This window comes from Pithys albifrons, chromosome 6 (assembly GCF_047495875.1).
Source record: "Pithys albifrons albifrons isolate INPA30051 chromosome 6, PitAlb_v1, whole genome shotgun sequence".
Taxonomy (NCBI): Eukaryota; Metazoa; Chordata; class Aves; order Passeriformes; family Thamnophilidae; genus Pithys; species Pithys albifrons.
This window is the reverse complement of record NC_092463.1, coordinates 49,326,747-49,353,421: the sequence shown is the minus strand read 5'-3', so window position 1 is coordinate 49,353,421 and position 26,675 is coordinate 49,326,747. Positions and strand designations below refer to the sequence as shown.

The following is a 26,675-nucleotide window of genomic DNA, read 5'->3' as shown; positions in this document are numbered from 1 at the left end:
GCCATGCTGTGCTGGTGGGTGTTGGTAGGGGTCTACCTTGTCTTCCAGGGGCTTCCTGGTTGAGAACAGTAGGCATCCCTACTCCAGCTTTGTGCTTTGCACTTATGGATCATCACAGCCATATCTGCCCCTGCATGTGGTCTGTGCCATCCTCATTAGTTTTACCCTTCCCTGTCTCTGTGGCTGACAGACACAATCTTCATGTGAGGTACCTGTCTGGGTTAGGACACTTCAGGCAAAGGGGAACATGGCATTCCCAATACCCATTTGGCTTGCTTACCATCACTACTGCTGACATGAATATCTCTTCCTCACCTCACTTTCAGCTATTGATCTCTTTGTTCTCTTCTCCACTAAGATCTGCATGGATCTAAAGATCCGTAAGGACCCATAAGGATCCATAAGGATTCTTATGTGTAGCAGACAGTACTACCATTACAGAAGAAAGGTAATCTTATAGATCCTGCTTTTCCATTGCATCATCCCAGTAGATTAATGGCAGCTGTACTAAAGTCACACATATTGTACCAGTATAGATCCCACACTCTGTTCTTTCTTTACTTTCCATGACTGTGAATCAATAAAACATTGTTGATATACCTTGAAGATCCAGAAGAGAAGTACAGGGCTTTGATGAGTCATCCTCTTAAGCCTGCTGGGTGGAATGAACCTTGCCATGGGTGATACATTTACATTCATCTTCTAAAGAGGAGAGAAAAATATTTTCTCGTGCTCTTTTCCATGTATTTATTTGCTTGATGACTACCTGTTAGGAATAACAGATGAGATCCCTGGCAGATGGGAATCAGTAGGAAAGCACTGACTTCACTGTGAAATGATGGTGATAATTTCCAGTACAGAACTGGTTGTATTGCCACAATAAATCTCATCCATTCAATGCTGAATGCAAAATGTCTTCCCATGTATAAACAGAGCGATGAATAAACATTTGTATGAAGTCAATATGGTGACATTTTCATAGGTCTGAGACCCTTTGTGTGACTCCTAATGCTAAAATCACATCAGACCTTTTGTTTGACAGGTAGATGTTTTTTATCTTCCAGTGCCCTGAGGAGAGAGGGAACGTGTAGGTAAGAAGTGGGCAATTTTCTGTTCACATCGAAGTAGCACTGAGCTGTATTTCGCTGGTCCACCTTGCTGACCTGGAGCTGCTGTTACAGGAGATGAGAAAGGGGGTGAGAGGAGGGGGGGTGGGGGTGTGGGTGGTGGGAGGAGATGTATCTGTGCCAAAGAAGTTACATGTTCGTTATAAAGAAGCGTGTTGGGAAAACACTGACAAAGCACTGATGGAAAACCCTTGGCTTCTTCTAACACCATTTGCTTCCACAGCTAGAGCAGCAAGGGCTGGGCAGCCAGGAAGTTGAAGGGGAAACAACACTCAGGGGAACAGACAAAGCACAGGTCAAGACCTGTCCCAGCTGCACTGTGCAGCCTTGCAGTGAAGGTCCTAACAGGCACAGGCAACAGAGGGGCAAACCCATTTTGGTCATATCAGCTTTGGCCATGCTGAGATCACACCAACACGCAGTGAAGTATTTCCAGTCCTTCTGAAAGGGCAATGGGAACTTGGTTTGGATCCCTCACCAAGGCTTCTCTTTCTCCTTTCTCATGCCTCTATGAGCTACATAAATTCTGTCTTACTCCATGGCGGGGTGAATGAGCAAGAAGGTTAAACATATCAGACACCGTGGTCACTAGCAGTGAAGAGATTAAGTTCCCCAAAGCCAACTTTCAAGAATAACTGAATACAGCAGGACTGGGACTTAGTGAACTAGGCAATAAAATGGCCCTTAACTTTCTCTTTTCATGTAGAGCAAGAGTTGGAGGATTGAGGTCACTCCAAACCTCTTAGTGCTGGGACTTCCAAGGGTCTGGAGAAAAATGAGCAGTAGCATGAGTCCCTTTTCCACTTGTACTCAGCAATGCAAAGACCTGATGGACAACCAGACTACATGTGAGAGGAATGAAAGGAGGCAAGAGCCAAATATTTCTATCGGTTTCTGCATCTATTACTCGCTATTAACTGGTTCTTCACAGCTGAAGGTTACAGCAATTACCAGCCTAGTGGCAGAAAGCAGGAAACAAAGCAGTGAGTCAAATGACTTGCCCATGGCCATGAGGTGAGCTGTCAGAAAGGCAGTCCATGTTTTCTATGTTCGTGTTGGCAATAGGATTAGCAGTGGACATTTGATTCTTTTTGTCATAATGTTTCTGATGTTTTCAGGCTGTTGTTTACCTGCACAATCTTTTTTTTTTCCTGAGAAAAGGAAATTCACTGTCAAACTCAATGTTCAAAAATTCTATGCCAGATCTCCCTATGATAATTATGTTTCTTGAAGTTTTCTCCATCTCTTTGATTGCTCCTAGAATCCTATTCAATCTTCCTTTCCTTCTCAAAAGGCCTGCATTTAATTTTTTTTAAGAAAGCCAACTCCAGGAACAGGGAGTAAAATATGTGGTAGCACAGGCTGGTAGTGCAGAAGAAGACCTGTTACAATACATGTAGGCTACCTTTCTGCACAAAGGTGGCATTCCCTTATGATCTTGTTAAAGAAATTGTCCACAAGGTGAAATACAACGGGCCAGAGATGTCAGCAGTTAATTTTACAACACCACAAGATGGTACATTCCAAGAGATGGTGCATTTTATTCCACTACCTGCTTCTGACTCTCTGTTTGCTGCCCATGTTTCCAAAGAGAAATTTGCTCCTAAGTGCTTCTCCATTGATCTGAGACAAGTTGGCTGTTTTGAATTCTGTGGAAGTAGGTGAATCATCAATACAATATTTCTGAATTTTCACTTGCCTGTTCCAAGTCCTTTTCTTGAAAGAGAGAGGGATTGCTGCTGGTTTCACATCTGAAAACTCAGGGCTAAATTCTCAGTTCCTGGGGAAATGCTGTTTTTCCCCTCCGTTCATTCCCTCTGAAAACCCCTTTCCCCAAACAATTCACTATTTTGCTGGAAATCGGGTTATTTTCCTCTGAAAAGTTGATACCTCTAAAAGCTTTCCAGAATTCAATTTTCATTGTTGACCAATGAGTGGAAATTCAATGGGTTTTGAAGGAAAATTTGAACAGTATGAGTACAGAATTTGTATCTGAATGTGGAGATGAAAACAGGGTGGTTAGACTTTCCAGTCCCTTGCTTCAAAACTAGAAGGGTGGTAGGGCATTTTTTGTGAGTTATAGGAATATTCTCAGGTTTAGCTAAAGGCTAATCCGGCCTTCTGAAATGTGAAATCTCTGACACAGATGTTTGCATTTAGCTGCTGAGGGTATTGGCCTTGATCCTTAAGCCATTGGTTTGCAACTCTGAAGCAGATCTATCCTGTACACTACATTGTGAAAAATACACTGGCACACACTGAAGCAAAAAGTCATTGGAGAAGGTTGCAAAGCCCTACTTCATCCTCTCTAGGAAAGCCTATGTTCTGTTTTTTTTTTTTTTTTTAGTTTTGTTGTTGTTGTTTTTTTTCCTATTTGGTGACAGTTTTGATTTTGCCTTGGAAGAACAACTCCTGCACTGAGACTCATCATGTCCCAGTGGTTGCCTCTGCCATGAAGGGAATGGCAGAGCTTTTCTCCCAGAGTAGCACAAAACATGTCACTGCCTTGACTGAAGAGCTAGCACATCTCTGTTGCTTGCAGCCCCCCTTCCCCAGGGCTCATTAATTTTGAGAGAGTGTGAGCACAGAAGTCTGTCTTTTCTAGATAATACGAGGTTGCAAAGTTAAGAGGGAGGTGAGTATTTTAATTATCTTTTTTTTTCTCCTTCTGCTGCCCCAGTCCTAGGGATGCTGCAATGACGTGAAGGCCTGGGGTGTCATTATGGGTTATTAAACTCCTTTGTGGCTCTTGGGGATGTTGAATGGAACTGTGAAGGGAAAAAAGAAAAAAACCTTTCCTGATGGAGCTGGCTAACCCCCATATAATTGCTTCAAAATTACAGTAGATTGCAATTATTCATGCTGTGAAGGGGAGGAGGAAGAGAGAGCAGGTGAGTGGAAGACAGAGCAGTGAGGGGACCTGGATACCCCACATGGCTCTCAGGGTTGCCTTGGTTGTGAGGGGAGATGACAACTCACCCTCACGTCAGAATACATTGTCCCTGTCTTCAGGCCTCGGTGGGGCACTCTCACAGTGCAAACCCTTTCCCTGCAGCTACCTGGGCCACCATAGAGACTCCCACCATTGCCAAGCTGCAAGCACCTTTGGCACTGATTCACCCTGGGACTGGCATTAAGACTGCAGGCTGTTTCATGGAGATCTCTGATTCCCACAGTGAAGGATGGTAATTTGGCAGATGGGGGTTTCCTCTTGGTCCCCATACCTGAGGCACTCAGGAATGGTAATTATTGTGAACAATGCTTGAGAATGCACAAATGGACCGCATGGATCCAGCCAAAGACATTAATATCTTATTTTCATCTCTGCAGTGCCAATACTGGATCCAGTGGCAGGTGAAAGGAGCCTCTGGAGGACCAGCAGCACTTTAAACCTTCATGTCATTTCTGGATTCTTTTTGGGTCTGTTTCACCCTTGAGGGAAGCACAGTCAGAGCATCCCAGTTTTTGGACGTTTCAGTCTGGGAGCTAGTGCAGTGAAACAGTGTCCAACAGTGTTTGCTGTTTCTTCTTTATGTCAGATTAATCCCTTAAAACACACAGCTGGATACAAATGGCACCCACACATATTCAAGGATGGTCATGTGTTTGGAGTGTGAGAAACAAAAACAGTGATGAAGACCAATCCATCTGTTCATTTCCTTCATAAAGCATCCTAAAGGCTTCTCTTCCTCATTAGTAAATCTGGTAATTAGTCAAACATAACATAAGCTGAGATAAGCTTGGTTTAACCAAACAGACTTACAACTCCCCAGAAGTCAAGTCTGATATAAGGAGAAGTTAAACATGGACTCAAACAGGTGGTTTATAGAAATGTAGATGTATGAAGAGATGGAAATATCCAAATTGTGGATGGTGTCCAAAATGGCAGGACTTTGCCTGGGAAGGATACAGGTGGAAAATATGCTGAACAGCTTTGCACTGGACTGTTTGGGAAAAGTTATGCCTGTCCTTCTGCAGCTATGCTGATAACTTCCCTGAAGGACATCCACCTACTGACCACTTTCCTGCATCAAAGGGGAACCTGCTGCCCCAGCTCACCTCCTCTGTTAGCTCCTTCAGCACAGGAGAACCAACCTGATTTTCCACCCTTATCAGAGAAAGAAATTCGTACTATCCCTCAGGACAATGTGGAAGTTTTGCCCTCAGTTTGCCCTGCAGAAAGCAGGACATTGGCTACATGGAGCCTCCCTGCCAGAGGCCTTGTTTCCATACAGTGCATCACCAGACAGGGATGGGGGTGGCAGATTACCAGGTCTCAAAGAAGAAGAGCGTTGTATGACTAATTTGTCACCAAAGTGAAGACAAGGGATTCAAAATCAAGAGCTTTGGAATGAGATAACTAAGTAGAAGAACTGATGAGCTTAAATAAAGTACTGGATTTCACAAGGGAAGAAACAATATGTAATGAGACAAAAGGAAAACAGAAAATATATTAAACAAAATTCTATCTATTCATACAATAATCTGGAAAATTTGTCTGATGTTATCACATTTTAAAGCCTCTGTTTGTCAGAAGAGCTTTTGTATGTGATCTCTGAATATGTTGCAGTGGGCAGGCAGGTTGAGTGGCTTGTTCTGTTCACATGTTTATTACTTTAAAGTTTTCTCAATTCTTTACATGAACTGACATTTTAGGGCTATCCTTTCAGCAAATTGATTACAATTTGGATAAGTGGAACTTGCTTTGACAGCGGATTTTAGGTTTATCATCACTGGCAAATACTGCTCTAAAGAGACCTTTAAACTAAGTCAGTTAACAAAAATAATGTCTAGCAAAAGGATTTTTCTTTCTGATTTCAAAGTAAAGAAACAGCATGAAGGAAAAGAGATTAGATTAATCAAATAATTTTAAATTTGTCTTTTTTTTCTAAATTTGAACTGAAAACCTCAAACAAAAATGCTCCAATTTTTTAGCTTACATTCTGTTTTAAAGGTAGTGCAAGCCAGAAGAATTCATCCACAATTTAAACTGGTTTTGATAAATATATGCAAATGCAATTCTTGTAACTCTCCTCCTACCCAAGTCCCATTTTCCTTCCCAAACTAAATCCCAGTGACGTAGGCCTAGTCTTGGCAAGGCCCTCCGCTGACAATGCTCACATTTTTACGGTGCATCACACTAGCAAAGTCACTAAATTGTTTTAACTAAACATTTCTGGAGTACTAATCCTAACTACAGCTTTCTGCCCTTAATACCTTTGCAGCTTCATCCTGAACTGTCTACCATCACCACAGCAGGACATGCCCTTGCATGGCTGTAAGGCTGCACAGAAAACTTCTTCAACAAAGCAAACAGGCAATGTCTGCAAGAGCCATCTCCTTTGCTTTCTTTATATGTTAACTTTACTGGCGTTAATGGAGTTACAGGATCTTGACTGAGGTCTTTTCATTGATGCCTAACACGAGAGACATGTAAGCTTTGTTTTTGTGGCCTCTTTTGGAGCTGATTCCTCTTCCTGCCAGTCTTCATATATTATCTTCAGATGACAAATATGATCTTAATGTACTTTTAACTCATATGTTTTCATAAGAAGTCTATTTTCTACACACTGGGAAGCCCTAATACCAGAGTGGATTCAGTCTCCCTAAGGCAAGACAGTGATGAAACCTAGGATAGACACCTGCTTGTTTGAAGGGGCTGTTTCTGATCATCCACTCACTTACTGCTTATCTTTAGTTCCCCAAATATGAGGAATGGTACTGAAGATAAACTTAAAAACCCATGAAAAAAATCCAAGAATTTTTTTCTTGGTTTCTAGAGAGGACTAGATCTCTTTTGGGGTAAAACTCAGGGTGAATCACTGTGATTCACTTCTGCGGGATTGTCTGGGATGAGCATCACTCTTCACACTGTGACTGTGATTGGGATAAGGCAGAAATGTTCCAGCATGGGAATAAGCATCATACTGCTTGAAAGTCCTGTCAATGAGGTTCCTGAGAAAGCCTTGCTTCAAAATAGTTGGGATAGAATGTGGAAACATGAGAGAGTACAGGTGGCAACCTGAATGAGATCCTAATCTTATGTTTCATGGAAAGATTAATTTCAGCAGAAGCTGGGCTGTGTTTAAAATGATTGTTGACCTCTAGTTATTCACAAACCCCCTTGTTCCCTTTAACCAGGATGCAATCAAATCCTCAGCAGGTCAGGGAGCCTGGGTCTCAAAGTCAACTGTCACTCCCAAGGTGACAGTGTTCTCTCAGTGGCAGCATGAAGCAATGATGAAGATCTGTGCACCTGCTGGAGAAAAATGGTCTCTAGAGGGTTATGAAAAGGTGCAGTGGCAGCTAGCATGATCAGGACACCTGGGTAAGGCAGCAACATGGGACTGAGTGCCACTGTCTCTGAGCTGTGTTGCCCAAACCTGTTTGGTTCACCTCAGCCAGCAGCACAAAAATAAATCAGCTATAGGATTGTGTTAATTCGCATCCCCCAAGGGTGTCCAAGGCCACTCCAGCAGCTAGGGGGTGACTCCAGCAGCTAGGGGGTGACTGAGCCTGCAATGGTGCTCCTTGACCAGTTGCTGGACAGTTGGGTGTCTCAAAACCTGCCCTCAAAATATTTTCGAAGAAGATCCTGCAACACCAGGCAGCATTATCCTCCATCAGTTTGGTGGGGTTTGGTTTTGAATTTTGAGCATCCGGAGATCACCAGGGGCAAATGGACAGTTTAGAAGACTCAGAGAGGATTAGGGATGAAATTAAAGCAAAAGCAAGGGCTGGTCTCAGTGTGTGAGGTGATACCACATGGGAGGATGCAGAGCCTGGGTAGAGAGAAGCCCTGATGGCTGCTTAACTCCTTCATCTGGTTCCACTGGACCAAACAGCAGAGCATCCTCAGCACCCACAATAAGATAAGGTGCTCCACATGACTTAAACCCAGCTTTGACTCACTGCTGCATCAATCTTTAGCTGCTGTCAACTGCTTACTTCAGCTTCAACTTCTATGAACCAGCTTGCCAAGCTGCCTTGATGGGGCTGACAGTGTTGGTCATGCTGCCTCCTCCCTCGTGTGTGCAGGAGATGGCAAACTTCATGAACTTTGCATCCTCAAGGAGGTCAATGAGTTGTTGACCCACCAGGGCTTTTGGCATTGCAAACATGATTGGCATGCTGGCATGAACTCAGCTGTCCTGCCACATGAAAGACAAGCCACCAACCCCAACCAAGTATCAATGGTCTGGCCAGCAAGGTTGGGGGTGAGCTCTCTGGCAGTCAGCTGGGGAAACACCACCAGCTTCCTTGCCACAGAGATTTGTGCTGGTTGGTGGCCTGTCACCAGGATGGTGGTAGCTCACACAAAACATGGCCATGCATTCCCACAGCACTTGTTTGGTTGGGACAGCTGCTCCAAATGCAATAGGAGAAAAATTCCAGTTTTACTTGCAGCAAAGCAGAGTCCCAGGACAGGTCCTGAGTTGTCACCCACTGTCACAGCCCCTGATGTACTTGGGCATTTAGCCTGTTGGGAATTACTTCAATAGAAGCAAAGACCGTGGGAAAGCAGGACTTGAGAGAGTTTTTCCAGGTTATTTCCTCTAAAAGATTTTTTCATCTTTAAAAACTAAGATTCAGCTGTCCTGCTGTCAGAGTTACATGACCAAATCAAGATCTGAGTTGGTCGGGGAGCCCTGAAATGCACACCATTGTCAAAAGCTGGGCATTGGGAGGTGCATATGTGAGAACTGCATCCAGTCCTGCAGTTGCCTTGGGGGAATCGGTGTTATTTTCCTATTACTTTACTGCCTCAATGACAAGGCAAACAACGTGGAAAAAGGGCTGGAGAGGGCTAAATCTCCCCCCTTGTTTTATTTCATCTTTTCACAGACGAAAATCCTTTCATGAAAATCCCGGGCGGAGGAAGAAAATGTGTGGAACTGAAACCTGTAATGAGAATGAACTCTATGGGAGGGAGGGGTAAATTAGAGTAGAAATCTTTTGAATGCAGGCAAACAGGTAGGAGGTTGTCTGGTCTATGAAAGCAGGGTGTCTGAAGTCTTTGTAGCAATTAGATTTAATGGGACAGACACGTTTCTCTCCTTCACATCCCCTCCTCCTCTCAGCCTGAGGGGGAGAAAGGAGGGAGGTGGTGATGGGGAGGTGGCAGGGGAAGAGAAGATTTGAAAGAGTCTTTGACGTCAGCCCTGCCCTATAAAAAGCTGGCAAGGAGCTGGAAAGCAGACAGCAGAGCTTGTGGAAGAGCAAAGATGCCAACCCCAAACATCTCCACCTCTGCAGCCAAAGGCTTCCGCAGGGCGGTGTCAGAGCTGGACTCCAAGCAAGCTGAGGCCATCATGGTAAGACAACTCTACCCTACTTCTTTCCCTCCCCCTCCAAAAACCATAGCTATAGGCAGAGGCAGGCAGGGATAGATGGACCAACATTGCCTTTGCAGGAGTTCCCCAACATGGGCACCTCTGGGCACTAGGCTAGCAAAGGGAACTTACTCAAACAGATCTCTCTATATATTGGTACACATGAAATTCAAACATTTAGGGGGCGAAAACTTGAACTAATGCAACCCCCACCACCTCAGCCAAAAGAAAGGTGAATAATGCACAGACCTAAGGCAAGAATAGCAAGGAAACCCCAGTGTGAAAGGCAATTTGAAAGTCTTAATGATCTCCTGTTTTCTAGACATTATACTGCAGAGATTTCACCTGCTCTAGCATAATAAAAAGTGGGATTGCTATTTCAGACAGCACACAGAGAACAGGCAGTTTAAGTAGTTTTTTCATTGCTGCTGTGTCCACAGTTTATCTCCCAGAACATCCTTCCCTGTTTCTCTTCCCAGTCCTCCCTGGTGTGGTCTCAGCCCTGTGTTTAGCCTGGGGAATGCTTCTGCACTCACCAGATCTGAATGTGTCAGGGAAAGGAGAGGAAAACTTCCCACTGAGCTGTCAAGTGCCTTTAGAAAACCAAGACTGGCCAACCCATTGGACTGTCTGTAGGGACAGGGACACTTCACTTACTAACCCCAAAGCCTTGTAAGGCAGGATGAGCCTGATGACTCCCAGGATGGGTCAGTCCTGTGAGTCTGAGATCTCTGCAGGCTGCAGATGATACTGTGGGAGCCAGAGCAGCCAGTGGTGATGGGTGCACCAGGAGTGGACCCCCTGGGGATGCTTGGCAGGAGAAAAGTATAGAGTTGGGTTAGGTACTAGAAGTGTTTGGCAGATAGCAGCGGGTCATTTATAAAGCTTCCCATTTCCCCCCTATGCTTGCTGCCCTTTTCATCCACCCTTCTCTTAATCCTGTGTAATGCACTCCCTTGCTAAAATCAGCCATTACATTGACAGAAAGGTATTTTGGACAATGGAGTTTGCTTGGAAGGAAGGGAAACATTTAGGAAACAAGGAAATAAAGTTGCTTTCTCTAATAAATGGAAATCAGGGAAGGCTTCCCTCTAACAGTGATTTTCATTCCAGCAAAATAATGAATACAAGTGGTTCTTGAAAACCTGATATTTTTCAGGCAGCTTGTAAAATCAGTAATTGAGATGCTTGTTGCTGTCTGGAGAAACGAAGAATGGTTGGCTATTACACCCTCTAGGGGGCTGCTCTGTATTTTGTGGGAAATGGGCCACTGTTACAAAGGGACCAGAGGAATTCAGGTTCAACAATTGGGCTGAGAGGAGTGTGGCAACCTGCTTGGGGTGAGCAGCTCCTCCAGCCTGGGTGGTACATCAAACTTCGGCTGATGTTTGTTTCCCTTCTTTAAATGGAAATTTTCAGGAAAAACAAAACAAAACAAAACAAAACAAACATCAAAGTAAAATTAAAACTTTGCCCTGTGAAGATCATTTTGAGAGTGAGATGCATGAAAAGCTTTACCGTTGGCTCTCACCCAGGACAGATCTCCACAACCCCGCCACTTATTTTGCTGGATTCCACAAGGCAAGAGGCATGACTATGCATTTGTGTATGACATTGTATATCCCTGGTCCTTGTGTTGTCAGTGTGACTATGAATGATCAGTCACACAGCCTTTGCCCATCATCACATCACCTCCAGCAGGTCTGAGGTATTCCCTTGCCATTTACCCCCAGGAACCAGAACTGTGCTCCAGGGAAAACTGTGCACACTGCGGTGGGAAGAATAGACCTTTGCAGTCCCAGAACTCACCTACACCAGCAGGTATTTTATGCGTCAGCTGGGCCAGTCAAACATCAAACTCACACCGTGGAAAAATCTTTTGTTACATATTACATTTTTCTGGTTTTGCAAGAGACCCTGGGACTGGAGCTGGAGCTGGATTTGGTTAGAGTACACAAACAGAGCTAGACAGGAGAGCAGCCATTGAAGCCAAACCAGCAGGAAAGAGTGCTCAGGGAAGCAGGGGTGGGATATTACATTCGCCACATTGAGGGGAGGGGAATCATCTTTACAATCCTCCCGTCTTGCTGGAAATAATAAGCCAGGGACAAAAAAACCAAAACAAAGTAACTCAGAACAGTGTTTTAATTACACTACACAGGTGAGTTTCAGCAAATTCAAAGAAGGAAAAATGAGCAAACCCTTCATAAGAGGCACAAACTAACCCTTCAGAAAACGTGCATGACCATATCAGGCTCAGGCCCTGGTTAGGCAAATAAATGCTTTGCAAAATCAAATTACAGTTCTCACTGTCCCCAGATATGCACTGAGGGAGCTAGTCTGCAAGGCTGTTTGGCAATACCATATAATGGCACCTTTGGAAGAAAGGAAGGCATTTATCATGAGATCAGTTTGGCTATTATATATGCCACATTCCTAATTTCCAGCAAAAGGACATAATACCCCACTAAGCATAAATTAAAGGGGCAGAGGAAAGGAAGATGAGTTGGGGAGTGTGCAGCCAGGCAGCTTCCACCTTGCAGAGGAGGCAGCAGGCAGGCAGATCACTCCCAGCCCTCTTCTCTCAAGCAAAATTAAGCCTTTTTCTGGTCTTTTTGGTTCTGTTTGTTTGTGTGTTTGTTCGTTTGTTGAATTTAGCCACCTAAATTTAGCCATCATGAAGCTAAGGAATTTACAGGACTCCTTGACAGTGCCTGAAGTCCCCCACTCCTGCCTGCCAGGGGCCAGCCACCCAGTCTCAGCACATGTATCTGACTGGTTGAGGCTGCCTCTCCTGGTGCAGCTTTCCAGTCACATAAGTCTCACCTCTTAAACTCCTCCAAGTTGGATTTTAACCTGATTTACAGCCTAGATATGGGGGTATAATTTTCCTCCTCTCCCCTTCTCCACCCCAGAAACGAAATCCTGCTGCACTTCTGTGCTTCAGGGCACAGTGTGACAAAGCGTCCTTAGATAACAGCACTGCCGGGCTTGGGGTCGCTGTGGAAACCATTTTCTGTGCCTGGCACAGGGCTGTTTGCCCTGCTTATTGCAGACACTTTAAAGTAAACAGCAGCTTAAATTTAAACACTGTAGTGATGCAAAACACACATTTAAAGCTGAGCACATGTTTTAAAGTTATGGTTGAGGTCTCTTGTTAGATGTCTGCTCTCTTTGGGCATGAATACCATCAATTTAGACAAGCAGCAATAAATGGTTTTGGTTTTTTTTATTAGAAGGTGATTTCATGTGCCATAAGGAATAAAGGGTGAATCAGCAAACAAAATTTCAGAGGGGTAATTTGACTAAAAAAGGACCAGATAGAAATGCATCAGCCGGTGCCTCTATTTGCTACATTTTTGATGCAGCATTTAAAATATTAGCTTTACACAACTGGAATACCCAAGAGAATTTTCACAGGAAACATTAATTACTGATAGTGAGCTTTGAAAATCAATGAGAAAATTATCTTAGTAGTCAATCAGACTATCTTTTTAAAAGAAAAACACTCTAAATTTTCACAAGATTGGGAAAGCAATGATTGATTAGTATCTTCTCTTTTTCTGCATATTTTCAACATAGAGGGAAAACTGCAGCTAGTTCCATTCTGTGTCCTTCTTCAGTGCTTATCCAGGTTTATTTTATCAAGTTCTGGGGGTTTGTCATCTGTTTTGGGTATTGAACACAGAAGACTGGAACCAGATGAGCTGCCCCTAAATGGAAACTGGTTGTAAAAAGACAAAGAACAAATAAGTTTGTTCATGAGCTATTTATATAACAAAAGAAACAGTAGTGATTGAAATAGTTTGTAGTTCACTACAAAAATAAGCGAGTGACCTAACATGACCTCAGGCATAGAGTTGCATCATTTTAGGTCCAATTCCAAATAATAGAAATCTGCAGGAGTTTGTTGGGACAAAACAAATCTATAGATGAATGGGAGGACTTTATTTTCTGAGGTACGTGGATATGATTCCAATTACACATCAATGGGCAAGCATCCACTTATTGTCAAAAGAAAATGTCATATTGGATCCCAGTAGCAGTTTAGCTAAGCTGCCTTGCTAATACACCTGCAAGCAGTTCATGTTTCCTGGCCAGGCGACAGCCATGGACTTCAGCTGTCCCTCACAAAGTATCTTTTCTCAGATGACTTCAGGTTTGTCTGATACCCTTCCACTTGAGTTCATCAGACACCTGAAAACTGCAAAGGATGGTTTCTGATTTTTGTTTTTTGAAGGATGTTGAAAACTGTTGCTAGGGAAGGTGAAGGGAGAAGCCCACTCTCCAGTCATGCTAGAAAGATATTTTATATAGATTTTGCCTAGAGCCCCACACTTCTGAAAGTTCAATTCTGAAACCTCAGTTCTAATCACCAGATTTTCCTCTATAAAGCCAGGCAAGTCAGTTCAACTTTTTACTACCTCCTCTGCTGAGACATACCAGTCACATCTCATCCAGCTAATGGGAACGTTTCTGATCTCCCCTTCTGTTCTGCCTTCAGTCTCCACGGTTCATTGGGAGACGTCAAAGCCTGATTGAAGATGCCAGAAAGGAAAGAGAAGCTGCAGCTGCAGCGACTGACTCTGCAGAGTCTACAGAGACCATAGTATTTGAGGAGAAAGATGGGAGAGCCATGCTGAACCTCTTTTTCATGCTCAAGGGATCCAAGACTTCACCACTGTCCCGTGTACTTAAGGTATTTGAGGTGAGTACCTAACCTAACCTGTTGTATACTACTCAAAGAACACACTTCAGGCTTCTTGACCATTCTGTGAGAAGTATCACTTGAGACTAATAAAGAAGAATCAGACTAGGTCTGTCTACTGCAAATGATCAGCCTGATGTCCCCACAGTCATGCTTTGTGCATAGCCCAGTGTGCCCTCACTTGCCATCACTAAGAATGAGGCATATCTGTCTTAGAATGCAGTTAAACTCTGGACTTAATTGTTCTTAATTATTAACCACACAATTGCACACCTCCAGTCCACATCTTTGTGGCTTATAGCATAGTCTGACAGTTCCCTCCACTACTCAGCAGTTCAACTTCATGTGCAGGGCTCTGATCCCACATTCAAAGCAAGCTTCGTACCCTGACTGTCTACAGACCAAACTCGCCTTGCTTGTGGGCTGAGGCTTTGACAGTGTCTTAATGGCATTGTCACACTGGTCCTTGGTAAAATAGTTAGAGGAACCACTTCACCCTGAGTGTAAAACTGGTATCTTGGTATCAAAATGACCTCTCTACTTCAAGAATTGATTTGCTTCACATGTTAAAGTTCTGTTGGATACCCCTGAAGAGATGTGTCCTTATGCCTTTAATACCAAGGAAAACTGGTAACTGAGCTTTCCCCTCCTAGCCAGAAATATAATATTGCATTATATAGGATCTTGGTACCTTGAATGGGAAGACTGGTGATCTTTCCATTGGATATAGTTGCTGCCTCCTATTTAAACAGTAATCAAAGCAGGACAGCTTGCATTTATGTAGTGCATTTTCATCCAGAATGACTCAAAAGTATTTTGCAAACTGAGGTTCTGAGATATGTTTTATCTATGGTAGTTTAATTTCATTGCAATCAGCAGTGAAAGGAGAGGACAATTTGTTCCTATTAATCAGTTATGTGGCTCCTAAGGGGCCTCTGGAGTTCTCTCGTCCAATGTCCTGTTCTAAGCAGTTCCAGTCACAACAGGCTGTTTGAGGCTTAATGCACTGTACAGTAAACTCACTACTTAACAGCTTAAAACCTACAAAAAGTATGCTTATCTTTTGAAGGATAAGTATTTTTTCTGAAATTGTAGGGCATTCTACTTACTCATTACCCATGTAATATTGCCTCTGATACTCTTATTAAAAATGGTGAAGATCTTCAGCAATTACAAAATATCTTACATCTCCTCTAAGAAGACTGTTGCAAGAAAAGCTGTTTTTTGGGAAATATAGGGTTCTTCTCTCAAGACTGAATGGATCTCTGTGAAAAACTTTACAGACAAAACCCTTGGTGTTGCCATGATTGGGGTCTCCTTCTCAGAAGTGTACAGATGCCAGATAAAACATGAAAAATCCACCAGTGTAACATTCAACATGCTGCTCAGTGGGTATGAAACTTAGATGTGTGGGCTCCTTTACTCGGTAGATTTTATGTTATACTTCACTTAAACTTTGTAATTTAAATAATTTCAAAACATCAAGTGAGAAGATGGGGTAGCTTGTGTTCAAATATTGTTTGTTTCTTCCTGGAGCAAAAAAGCTCTTTGAGCTTGCTACAGAGGGAGCTTTAAATATAATAAAAAGACAAGCATGTCAAGCCCCAACAGAGAAAGATTCATTTCCCAGACCCCTCTGGCAATGCAGGTACAAGATATGAAAGCAGACGGGCATAATGACATTTACCTCATCATGAACCAGGCTGCAGGGAAGCTGGTTTCACTCTTCTGTATGTATTACATGCAGCTGAAGCATAGGTAATGCAATCACAGCTGTCAGATTAATGCAAAGGTATCGATTATTGAGGGGACAATGTAATAGTGAAGTTGATAGGTACATTAAAAAACACAGTCCTGAATTTAATTTACCTGTGGCATCGCATCTGGTTCTTCTCATCATTTTACATCTGATTAACAAAAGCAATCATGTCCCTTCCTCTATCAAAGGTCTCACAGGGACTTTGAAAAGATTGGGTCATTGCCGGGGATTTGGGCTTGTACTGCTAATTTTCACTGAGCTAAAGAAAATACCTATAAATCTATCAAAGCCGTTTGGAAGATCATAGACTCGATTTTTTCTCCTTCTATTCCATGGAAGAGATCATTTGCGGTAACGAGCACAAATGACATAATTTCTGACAGTGAAACCAAACTAATGCTGCTGCCGGCGGGTCGTGCCATCACCGCTTTTCAGCACCACGGCCAGAGCCGCGCCGCCAGCCGCACCCGGGCAGCCCCTTCACTGCCCCCCACATCCCTCCAAACCCCACCTTGGTTTTGTGGGAGGTGAAAGAAAGGCGGCCATGAGAAGTAGCACTTTGCCATATCAACTTTCTCTCTTGATATGGTCTTCTTTATCATTGTGGAAATCTTCTGATGGTAGTTATTGACCAGCCCAAGTGGCTGTCTGTGCAGAAGGAAAAACTATGGAATTAATGGCTAAGTGTGTTTGTACTGAAGGGAGAGGGGGTGCACAAAGAAAACAAGAGGCAATCCATCCAATACTGGGTTTATTAAGCCTGGAAAAGAGAAGTCTTTGAGGTGACATAATTGCAGCCTTCCAGTATCTGAAGGGGGCATACAAGAAAGATGGAAGGGGACTATTTACAAGAGTATGAAGTGTCAGAACAAGAATGAATGTCTTCAAACTTATAGAGAGTAGGTTTAGATTAGATATCAGGGAAAAAAATTACTGTGAGGGTACTGAGACACTCTCACAGGCTGCCCAGAGAAGTTGTGAATGACCCATCCCTGGGAATGTTAAAGGTCAGATTGGATGGAGTTCTGAGTAACCTGGTCAAGTGAAATTTGTCCCTGCCCCTGACACGAGGTTTTGAACTAGTGGATCTTTAACGTTCCTTCCAAATGAAACCATTCTATAATTCTATGTATCCATATGAACATTTTTAGGTAGCAGCTGCACATCTCAAGTGTTGCTTAACGCTATTTTTCTTCCTTTCCATGTCCCAAAAGACATTTGAAGCTAAAATTCACCATCTGGAGACCAGGCTTAGCCGAAAGCTCCGTGAAGGGACTGCTGAACTGGAATACTTTGTGCGCTGTGAAGTCCACAGCTCTGACCTCAATACTTTCATTAGCTCCATCAAGAGGGTAGCAGAAGATGTGAGGACCACTAAGGAAGACAAATGTAAGGAACTTACAACCTATTTTGCTTGTGTGGAGAGACAGAGCTCTCGCTGTAGAAACAGGGTGAAGACTTTGTTAGTCCAGGTAAAGGGAAAGGGCTACTGTGTGCTGAGTTTCAGTAAACCAGAAAAGACTACATCTGGGAGACCTGAATCCTTAAAGCCACTTCCCTCCTTGTGCATTTCTTAACAGACTTCACTGTTCATATCCTGTTCTTATGGTAACGGATTAAAAAAATAGAAATAAGAGATTGAATTTCATGCTTTGTTCACACCTCTTCTAATGAGCTCCACATCTCTACTCTACTATCATGTTTATATCATAAATACAAAGTAGTTTCCTACCTATGTGTCAGGAACTCTGTACAAATCCAGCACTAATCTACAAGACACTTCCCATACCATCCTATTATGAGGATAGGGTGATTCTTACTGTAAAATATTCCTACAGATCCCTAGAGATGTACGACTAGTAGGATCTCTGGTGTTGTTTTTATTGTGAAGTCTAGAATCTCTCAGTAAAATCCAATTTTTATCTCCTTCTTCATTTTTGTCAAAAAATACTCTGCTGAGAAATGGGCAGGGAAGTCATGAGATGCAGATCATGACATTAGACATGACTCTAGGACAAGAGCATTTAGATTGTGGAACTACTGCTCAAAAGGCACAGCTGTGCCATGTGCTGTTTGTTGTGTATGTGCATTTGGTACACCAGATCAGATATATCTTACTCAGCCTCACAACCCCTTCTTATTACGGGATGTCCCATCTTCACTCCCACAGGCAGATTTTAACTTTCTCTCTCCCCACAGTTCACTGGTTTCCCAGAAAAATCTGTGAATTGGACAAGTGTCACCATTTGGTCACCAAGTTTGACCCTGACTTGGATCTGGATCATCCGGTGAGTTAGTCTGTGTGGGGCACCCTCACATTGAACTTCTGAGCTGTCTCACAAAAGTAGTTGTAGAACACCTGTTAGTGCAGCTGATCAGGCAACTGTAGTGCAATTTCCATGTTGAGAGAAATTTCTCCAGTCGGTGCTAAACTTCCTTGGGTGAGAAATTTTAGTTACCGATTAAAAATCCTGTTTCTGTTCCTGTTTGTCATCACAGGGCTACTCTGACCAACTATATCGCCAGAGAAGAAAATCAATAGCAGAGATTGCTTTTCACTATAAGCAGTAAGTCCTTTCCTAGCATTCATGCAGGGATAATGACATATCAGTGAACCTGTTGAGAATTAATTGTACTATATGTATGACACTTCTTTTATGTTTTGTCTCCACACTCAGCCTTTGCAGCTCATTTTGTGTTTCTCTTCTCTCTATGCATTCCAGTCTCTTTTTAATTAAGAAATATCTGCAGTCATTAATTCATAGATTGATAAAGGTGTAATAAGAATAAAACTTCTGCATAAAAATGCCACATCCATCAGACCTCAAACTTAATTTTGAAATATAGCATCTCTTTTAGAATGGCATCTAGTTGTGACTTCAGCATTTCAGCTACTGGAAAAGCTACCACATGCCCAGAAAATTTGTTCCAATAATTCATTATCCTGGCTGTGAAAAAAATGTGGGTTTTATTTCTAAACTGAACTTCAATAGCTTTACCTTTTATCCAGTGGATCATACATGCCTTTCATCTGCTAGATGAAACACTGCTATCAGGTTATTTGTTGCCTTTTTTTTTCTTTTTTTTTTTTTTTGCTATGAGGGTATTTATAGACCTCCTAAGTCTGTCTGATAAATTAAATAGATTCCAGTAATGTTCTCATCTTTGTCTTATATAGATTTAAGTCTATGTCATCTACTGCTGCTTTATACTTCTATTCTGATATATGCAATGATAACAGCCTGTTCACTACAACATCAAACAGCACTCTAATATGCAGTTAGGTTTGTAAAATATTCCCTAGATCCTATTCAATGACAGTGCCTTACACTGCAGTGTTCTCTGAGCAACATTTTAAGTGTAGGTGAGCTGTGTTCACTGTAGCGAGCAGTGCTGAAAGCAGACTATAGAAATTATATGGGTCACCTTCTTGAGCTACCCCTGCAACTGGTATGATCCTAGCATGGTTTTCTGCTGTTAGGTTTCATGTTCTTTGCTGATTTGAAGCTCAGAATATAGACACTGAAGTTTTTATCCTGTATGAATTCTAAATACACAGAAAGTCAATGTGCCGGCAAAAGAGTCCCAAATGACACAGGAATAAATACTGTCCTAAGATGATGCATCAGTTTATGATGTCTTCTCTTAGATCTCATTTGCAGGTTAGTATTTATCAGATGCTGTGTAGCATCTTCTCAGGCTGTTAATGGAAAAGGAACTATGCTTTTACACTGCAATACATGAGTCCCTCACTTGTTCAAATACAGAACAGAAATATTTAGGAAATACCATTGCTAACTATGATGAGAAAACTTGCAAAATTGTCAGTCTTCTTTAGTGCCCACTTACATCAATGTTGAGATTTTCCATTCTTGCCATCCTTAATCTTACTGCAAATATATTTTATGTCAGTCCAAATGCATTTAGCTTTCCTTATTAGCTGCTTATGTTTCCCAGCCACTGGTTCATTCTTGGAGCCATCAGATATCTGAAGTTCGGGAACATTAAATGATTTTATTTTCACACAAAGTTTCAAATTTTTTTTTTTTGTTAAATGTTATGCCTGCTATATTCCTGCTCATTCCTTGGTTATTTATAATCTCTGACCAGACTAACACTTTTCTTCATGTCTATGTACTTGTTGCACCTGTACAAATGACCTAGGTACTAAAGGCTTTGTCTTTCCTGTCACCCCCTTGTTTGGTTTAAAGAAGATTGCTGAACATCATGCAGAGCTTCTCCAAAGTGCTTTCTTCTCAAAGGGAAGAGGAGTCTGGCTTGTGCTCTAGTCAGTAACGGTGCATTTGCCTTGCAGTGGGGACCCAATCCCTCACGTGGAGTACACAGCGGAGGAGATTGCTACCTGGTGAGTGCTGATTTAATCAGTGACATTTATTGGCTTCACTCCTGGAAGCTGAGAATCAAAACCCAAGCAGTAAGGTGTGATCTCTTGAAAAATGTGTCAGGAGTGCAAGCATCCTACTTAATGGCTTGTTATGTAAGCCAGTAACAAGTTACATGACATTTTATGGTAGGACTGCATCTGGAAGAGCAGGCTACCTCCAAAAGAGTAGTGCTCTGTCTCCTCCTTTCTTGGGGCTGCATCAACAGCATTTTCATGCTGCAACCCCCAAGATGTTTCCTCCAAAGGAGCCTCCCCAGAGAGCAAGGTAGATAATTTGGAGTCCCACTTCTTGAAGATTCCTGATTCAGTAGCAGCCTCCAAACAAAGAGCAGTTACCATAGCTGCAGAAAGAAGTTAAAGACTCGTGGTGAACATCTGTGTGGTATCTCATTGGCCTCACTTGGGAAAACACTTCCTTTGAACATGACTTTTTTCCAAGAGTGTTTCTGAAAACAAGGCCAAATCATATGAGCTGAATACACAGGCTTCTCAACAAGGTCATCTCCTCTATTGACTGTCTTCACAGTGCAACTTCAGGAGTTAACCTACTGGGAATATTTTAATTCCAGTTCATACCTTTTATACCATCTTCTGACCTTCAAGTCAGAAATAGGACCGTGCAGATATAGCTGCTGCCTTTGCAGGCTTATTTGAATGTGTGTCTGTATGTTTACATACCTCTATCAATGTGCAGAGACATAGACTTAGTGGTGGAGAAAGGCAAAAGGACAAGGGGCCTAGAAGCCTGGGTCCCTTATAGTGCACAACCAAGTGACAGGAGAGGACTAGACACATCAAGCCACTGAATGTCTGCCATCTCTTGTCCTGAAGGAAGGAGGTGTACAGCACCCTGAAGAGCTTGTACCCCACCCATGCCTGCAAGGAGTACCTTGAAGCTTTCAGTTTACTGGAGAAATTCTGTGGCTACAGTGAAAACAACATCCCTCAGCTGGAGGAGGTTTCCCGCTTCCTGAAAGGTGGGTACAAGACTGAGGCACCCAGATTCAGGGTCTTCCAGGACCCCAGCATGGTGAGGGCAGCTTCAGATGGGAAGCCTGAACCAAAAGGAGGAGTGTGTAAGCTCAGGTTTTGGAGGAGAGTTGATGGGTTGTGCATCACCCACAGAGGACAAAGGTAAAGTCCAAGTGGTGGGGGCTGTAGCTAAACACAGTGGACTGAAACTGAAGCCCATAGTCAAACGATTCCACTGAGCACCTAAAGAGCAGAAGTTGTTCTCTAGTAGGAGCAAATAAATTAGGTCTGGCAGAAAAGAAGCCTTTTAATTTCTAGGGCTGGCAACATGGGACATCAACAAAGCCCACAGACCATGCACCTCACAGAGATGGTATGTGCTGTTTCAGAGAGGACTGGCTTCCAGCTCCGGCCAGTGGCTGGCTTGTTGTCAGCACGGGACTTCCTCGCCAGCCTGGCCTTCCGTGTCTTCCAGTGCACACAGTACATCCGCCATGCATCCTCACCCATGCACTCCCCTGAGCCGTGAGTACTGCTGGGCCCCAATGCCCCCCCCCTTCCTGGATGTCTTACCTGGCCAGCAATTAACCTTGCTCCCCCATGAACACACTCTGCCTGCTGCTGACTGCGTTTTCACCCTTTCCACCCTCACCTTGGCAGGGATTGCTGTCATGAGCTACTGGGGCACGTCCCAATGCTGGCTGACAAGACATTTGCCCAGTTCTCTCAGGTAAGTTGGTCATCTGCTTTCTTGCCCCTAAGAGAGCAGAGCACAAGGTGGAAACCCAAATCCCACTGTCACCCCCTAAACCTTTCTTGTAATTATTCAATGTGATATTCTGGAGTCCTAGTGGTGGACTGAGAACCCTAATACTGACTCTGCAGCAAAGTCTTTTCAGTCTGAGTACAATGAAGTCCCGTCAGATACATGGCACTGCAGGGCAGCAGTATCAGTTGTCTCAAGGCAATAAAACAGAGAAACCAATGTGTAAGACCTGCAGACCAAATATGATATTTGCTCTTTCCCTTCTCTTCCTAGGACATTGGGCTGGCGTCTCTGGGAGCAACGGATGAAGAAATTGAGAAACTAGCAACAGTAAGTTTTTCTCTTTGCTGGATGGGAGGCACAACCCCTCCAGCAGCACTTCTGTGGTATCAAAGGAACAGATTCAACCTGATGTTCCAAGATTTGTAGGTTCAGAGCCCCCAACTGACCTGCCCCAGCCGTGCTCTTTTCATATTGACTGTGCAGAGCAGAGATCAGTTTAACAGCATAGTTTGCTTCCACATCAACCCAATTTTCTTGGGCATCAGTAGTATCACCAAGCATCATATTTCTAACAACAGCATTGCTGGAACTCTTTCGGATGGGATTAAATGACATCCATTTCCTTTTAGTCCCTCAGCAAGGTGACCTGTCCTGATCCAAGGGCACCAAGCATTTCACAGCTGCTGGGTGTACAGGAGACAAGCCCAGGAATGCAGATTCCATCTGCCCTGGTGTGGCCACAACTTAGTTTAGCACTTTTCTCTGGTAGCCAAGGGTGCAGGGTATGGAGAGGGGACAAAGTGTCAGGCACTTGTTCCTTTAAATAGCCCCAGACCCTGGCCACGATACAAGGGCTCAGAAGTGACAGAGAGATGAAGATGAGGAGCTGTATGCCCCAGGATTTTTTCCTTTCCCTTTCACAGCTTTACTGGTTTACAGTGGAGTTTGGGCTCTGCAGACAGAACGGAATAGTCAAAGCCTATGGAGCCGGACTACTGTCTTCCTACGGGGAGCTCATAGTAAGTCCCAGCATAATTTGCCTCTCTGCTCTAGTCCCTGTAGAGCAAAACACCTGTTTCTGTACAGCTCCAACGGCTTTAGCCAATATGTTCTCCACCTTTATTAATGCCATATGTGTTCTCCCATCCCCTTAAGTTTCATGCTGGCATTTTTCTGCTGTGTTCATAGCACTCATTGTCAGATGAACCAGAGGTGCGGGATTTTGACCCTGATGCTGCTGCTGTTCAGCCCTACCAGGACCAGAACTACCAGCCTGTTTATTTTGTGTCTGAAAGCTTCAGTGATGCCAAAAGTAAATTGAGGTAGGTTGGAGCAGTGAGAGAGACACAAATAGAAGGAAATTAAATATAATATATTGAAATAGGGGTTGACATTATGACTGTTTTCAGTTCAAGTTCTCAAAAGTAGTTGGAAACTGTTGTCAGGTCTTTCAAAGTAAAGTGATTCTCCAGTTCCCACAGGGTCTAGCTTCAATCCCTTGCATTTGCCAAACAGCCTCTACACAACATGCTGGACTCAAGGTCATGTAGGGGGAGGAGTGGGATGGAATGGAAGGCATTCTTGGGGACAAGACTGAGGGAGCAACAGAAGGGACAGATCTAGTTGGTCTGCCTAGTTCTCATAGGTAAGACTTACAGACTATCTCCAGTTGCCAGGAGAGGCCAAGCAACATAACAGAGGGCTGGTGGTCCAGAAATTGGAGGCCCTCACCACCCACTAGGACCCCCTCTACTTCCTTGCTGCAGAAGGGCCGAGTAATACAGGTCAGGTACTGGCTGTCCTTCACGGGAACACCTTGCCAGCATGTGTCCTTCTGAAACACAGGCTTCTGCATCATGTCAAAGTTTGCTCTGTGGGTGAAAGTTTTAGGAGAATGGTGAAGAGCTGCTTAAAATTGTGGCATTCTCTGAACTTTGGATGCAGTAAGATGTTTAACTTTTTGAGCAGCTGCTGTGCAACTTCCCCATTTATTATTCAACCAGGAAAAAAATCCCAGACAGGAAAAAAAACCCAAACCCAGAAAAACAACCAAACCCAGGCATCATTTGTAGCTCGTACACAAACAAAAAAGACTTGCTTGACATGAATAGATTTATCCAGGGGAAAAAAGAAACTTTTGCCCCCTAGGGTTACTGGACACCAGACAGCATCCCAACAGTGTAAATAGGTTTCCTCATCCCATGGGACTGTGAACAGAATGGTAAGAGCCAGCTCTACTCATGGGCATCTGTTCAGAGAAGCATTTTGTTGATCATATAGAGAATTGCCCACAGGAGAAAAGCTCAGTCCTTTAACATTTGATTGACAGAGAAGAACTTTCCCTATACCATTTTTATCTTAGCTTAGGAAAGAGACAGGATGAGGTGAACATGATGAACATGACTTCACAGTTCCTGCAAGAGGGTTATTTAATATAAGTAACACGGTGAGGACTGTTATATTTCAGCTTCTGCTTTTAGGACCCTCACTTGCACTGTTCATACAACCTGGAGTTCAGCTTCTTGAAAGCAAGCACCTGGAGATCCTGTCCTCACACACACGAGGCTACTTCAAAAAAAAAAATCCAACTTCTGCCTAATGAGTCAAGATTAGGCTAGAGGGTCTTGACCATGACAAGATTGACTGTGACTGTAAATGATCCTCTTTGAAGAGTTCAGAGACCATACAGACATTTCTCTGTGAGGTGAAAACATTAAAGCATCCGTATCTTTCTGTATCTGCATTACTGGCAGCTGCTTCCATCGACCTGACTATCAGTGTTATCCCTCAAGAAAAACCTCTTTTCTCAGAAAGGGCACACCCTCCCAGTGCCCTTCCAAGCACCTATGTCGTATTTGTATGCTTCAAAAGGTGTCAAGTGAGCACACCCATGTTGGAGGATCTGTTTCTATCCATTAACAGCTCTGCTATGAGTCGTCGTTGTGGCTGATGGCATTAACAAGAGGTGAGCTGGACCTTGCCTGTTAGAACTGAGATAAACCACATCTTTCAGAAGATGAACAATGCGAAAAAACCCCTTAATATGCACCTTTTTTGTTATTTTCCTGCAAGCATGGCAGCTCCCTGCCAGAGTTAGCCTATGCCTTGAACCATATTGCCCCTTGGCCCTATCTGTTGTGTTTTCCCCCAATTCCCTGCAATTTCGGACTAGGCATGAAGTACTAGCTAGAGGAACATCTGACTCCATCTGAGAAAGGGCTGGGTTTCCCCGAGCCCTGCGCCAGAGCAGACCCGCGGTAGCCACAAGAGGGTAGCCTAAGCTAAGCAATTCAGGAGCGAAAGGGTGAAGCCTCTGCAGAGGAGAGAATTCGCCTGTTGCTAGTGCTGTTTATGCCCTCATCTTCCCAGCTTTCCCAGCATGAAACTGTAGCCTTTAGTACCTAAATATTGACTCTCAGCTCCATATTTACACAGCCTCAAAATGAAAAAACTCTACCTTGTCAATTATACAAATCTAGGTGTTGGAAGTGAATGTGAGCAAATTTGGGGAAACCTTACCCTTGTTTTGCTTTCATTTGACCACATACTTCTCCATTAGAAAAGCACCAACAAGGTCTTGCTCTTGAGAGATATCAGCTCTCAAGAGTAACTCCAGTTCATCACTCATATCTAGGATGCAGTTGGCTTTGGGTACAGTAGTGCAGCTTTGTTCAAGCACAAGGCTCTGGTGATGCCATTCTCATCATCTAGTTCAGGTCTGAGCCACTGCCTGTCAAATCTGTCCTTAACACAGCTAGCTCCCCCCTCTCCAAGTAGAGATTAGTCAATAAGTGAATATGAGAAAGGATTTAGTAATATAATACTATAATACCACAGGCTTTCCCTGCAATTAGCTTCTAAATCTCCTTGGCATTTTGTGAAAATGAAATTGAAGCAGAGGAGGCCGAGCAATGGACATGGAGGTGACCAGTTCAGTGTACCCTCCACTTTGGTACAAGCCCATGTGTTCAGCCCACAAAACCCCACAGACAAACTCATGTTTTTTCTTGATGAACAGAAGGAATTCCAGCTACTGCTATAGTCCTGTGGAGCTGGAAAAGTGGGAAACCAGAGCTTTTGTACTAACTTGGAAAATCTGCCTAAAGGAGGTGTTAACCTGTTGTGATATTCCTGGGTAAATGGTCGTGGGTAGGAGGGAGACAGAGGACCCATCTGTTGTACCCAGTTGTCTGCACCCTTTCCTTGCAGGAGCTACGCAGCACACATCAAGAGGCCCTTCTCAGTGAAATATGAACCCTACACCCACAGCATCGAGCTCCTGGACAGCCCTCAGATGATCTGTCACTCCCTGGAGAGCGTAAGGGATGAGCTTCACTCGCTGATTAATGCACTCAATGTTATCAGTTAATACAAGAACTGAGCTTTTTCCGTCCCTTCTTCCCTTTCAGCCCCAAACGTGCCTGCTCTGCCTTCACCTAGTTCCCAACTGATAATTCCTACCTGTCTTCTCCAAACATTTGCACTGCTGCCTGTCGCCACGCGACCCCAACAGCTTTTCACTTTTGTATGTAGGACCAGCTTGGAGCAAGGCAGTGGGACAGACCCAAGGCCTGCTGGCTTTTCGGGTAGCTTTTCTATCAA

The 26,675-nt window shown here is 43.5% G+C and overlaps 1 protein-coding gene across 1 annotated transcript; it reads left to right on the top strand.

Annotated features, from left to right (window-relative positions):
• The first annotated feature begins 9,352 nt into the window (after window positions 1-9,352).
• On the top strand, window positions 9,353-26,442 carry TH (tyrosine hydroxylase). The gene is made up of 13 exons (XM_071559490.1): window positions 9,353-9,442; window positions 13,965-14,168; window positions 17,142-17,316; window positions 18,127-18,215; window positions 18,427-18,494; window positions 20,243-20,293; window positions 21,164-21,309; window positions 21,694-21,829; window positions 21,965-22,034; window positions 22,344-22,400; window positions 22,997-23,092; window positions 23,262-23,395; window positions 26,283-26,442. The coding sequence occupies exons 1-13, from the start codon at window positions 9,353-9,355 to the stop codon at window positions 26,440-26,442; spliced, it is 1,476 nt and encodes a 491-aa protein (XP_071415591.1).
• The last annotated feature ends 233 nt before the right edge of the window (window positions 26,443-26,675 follow it).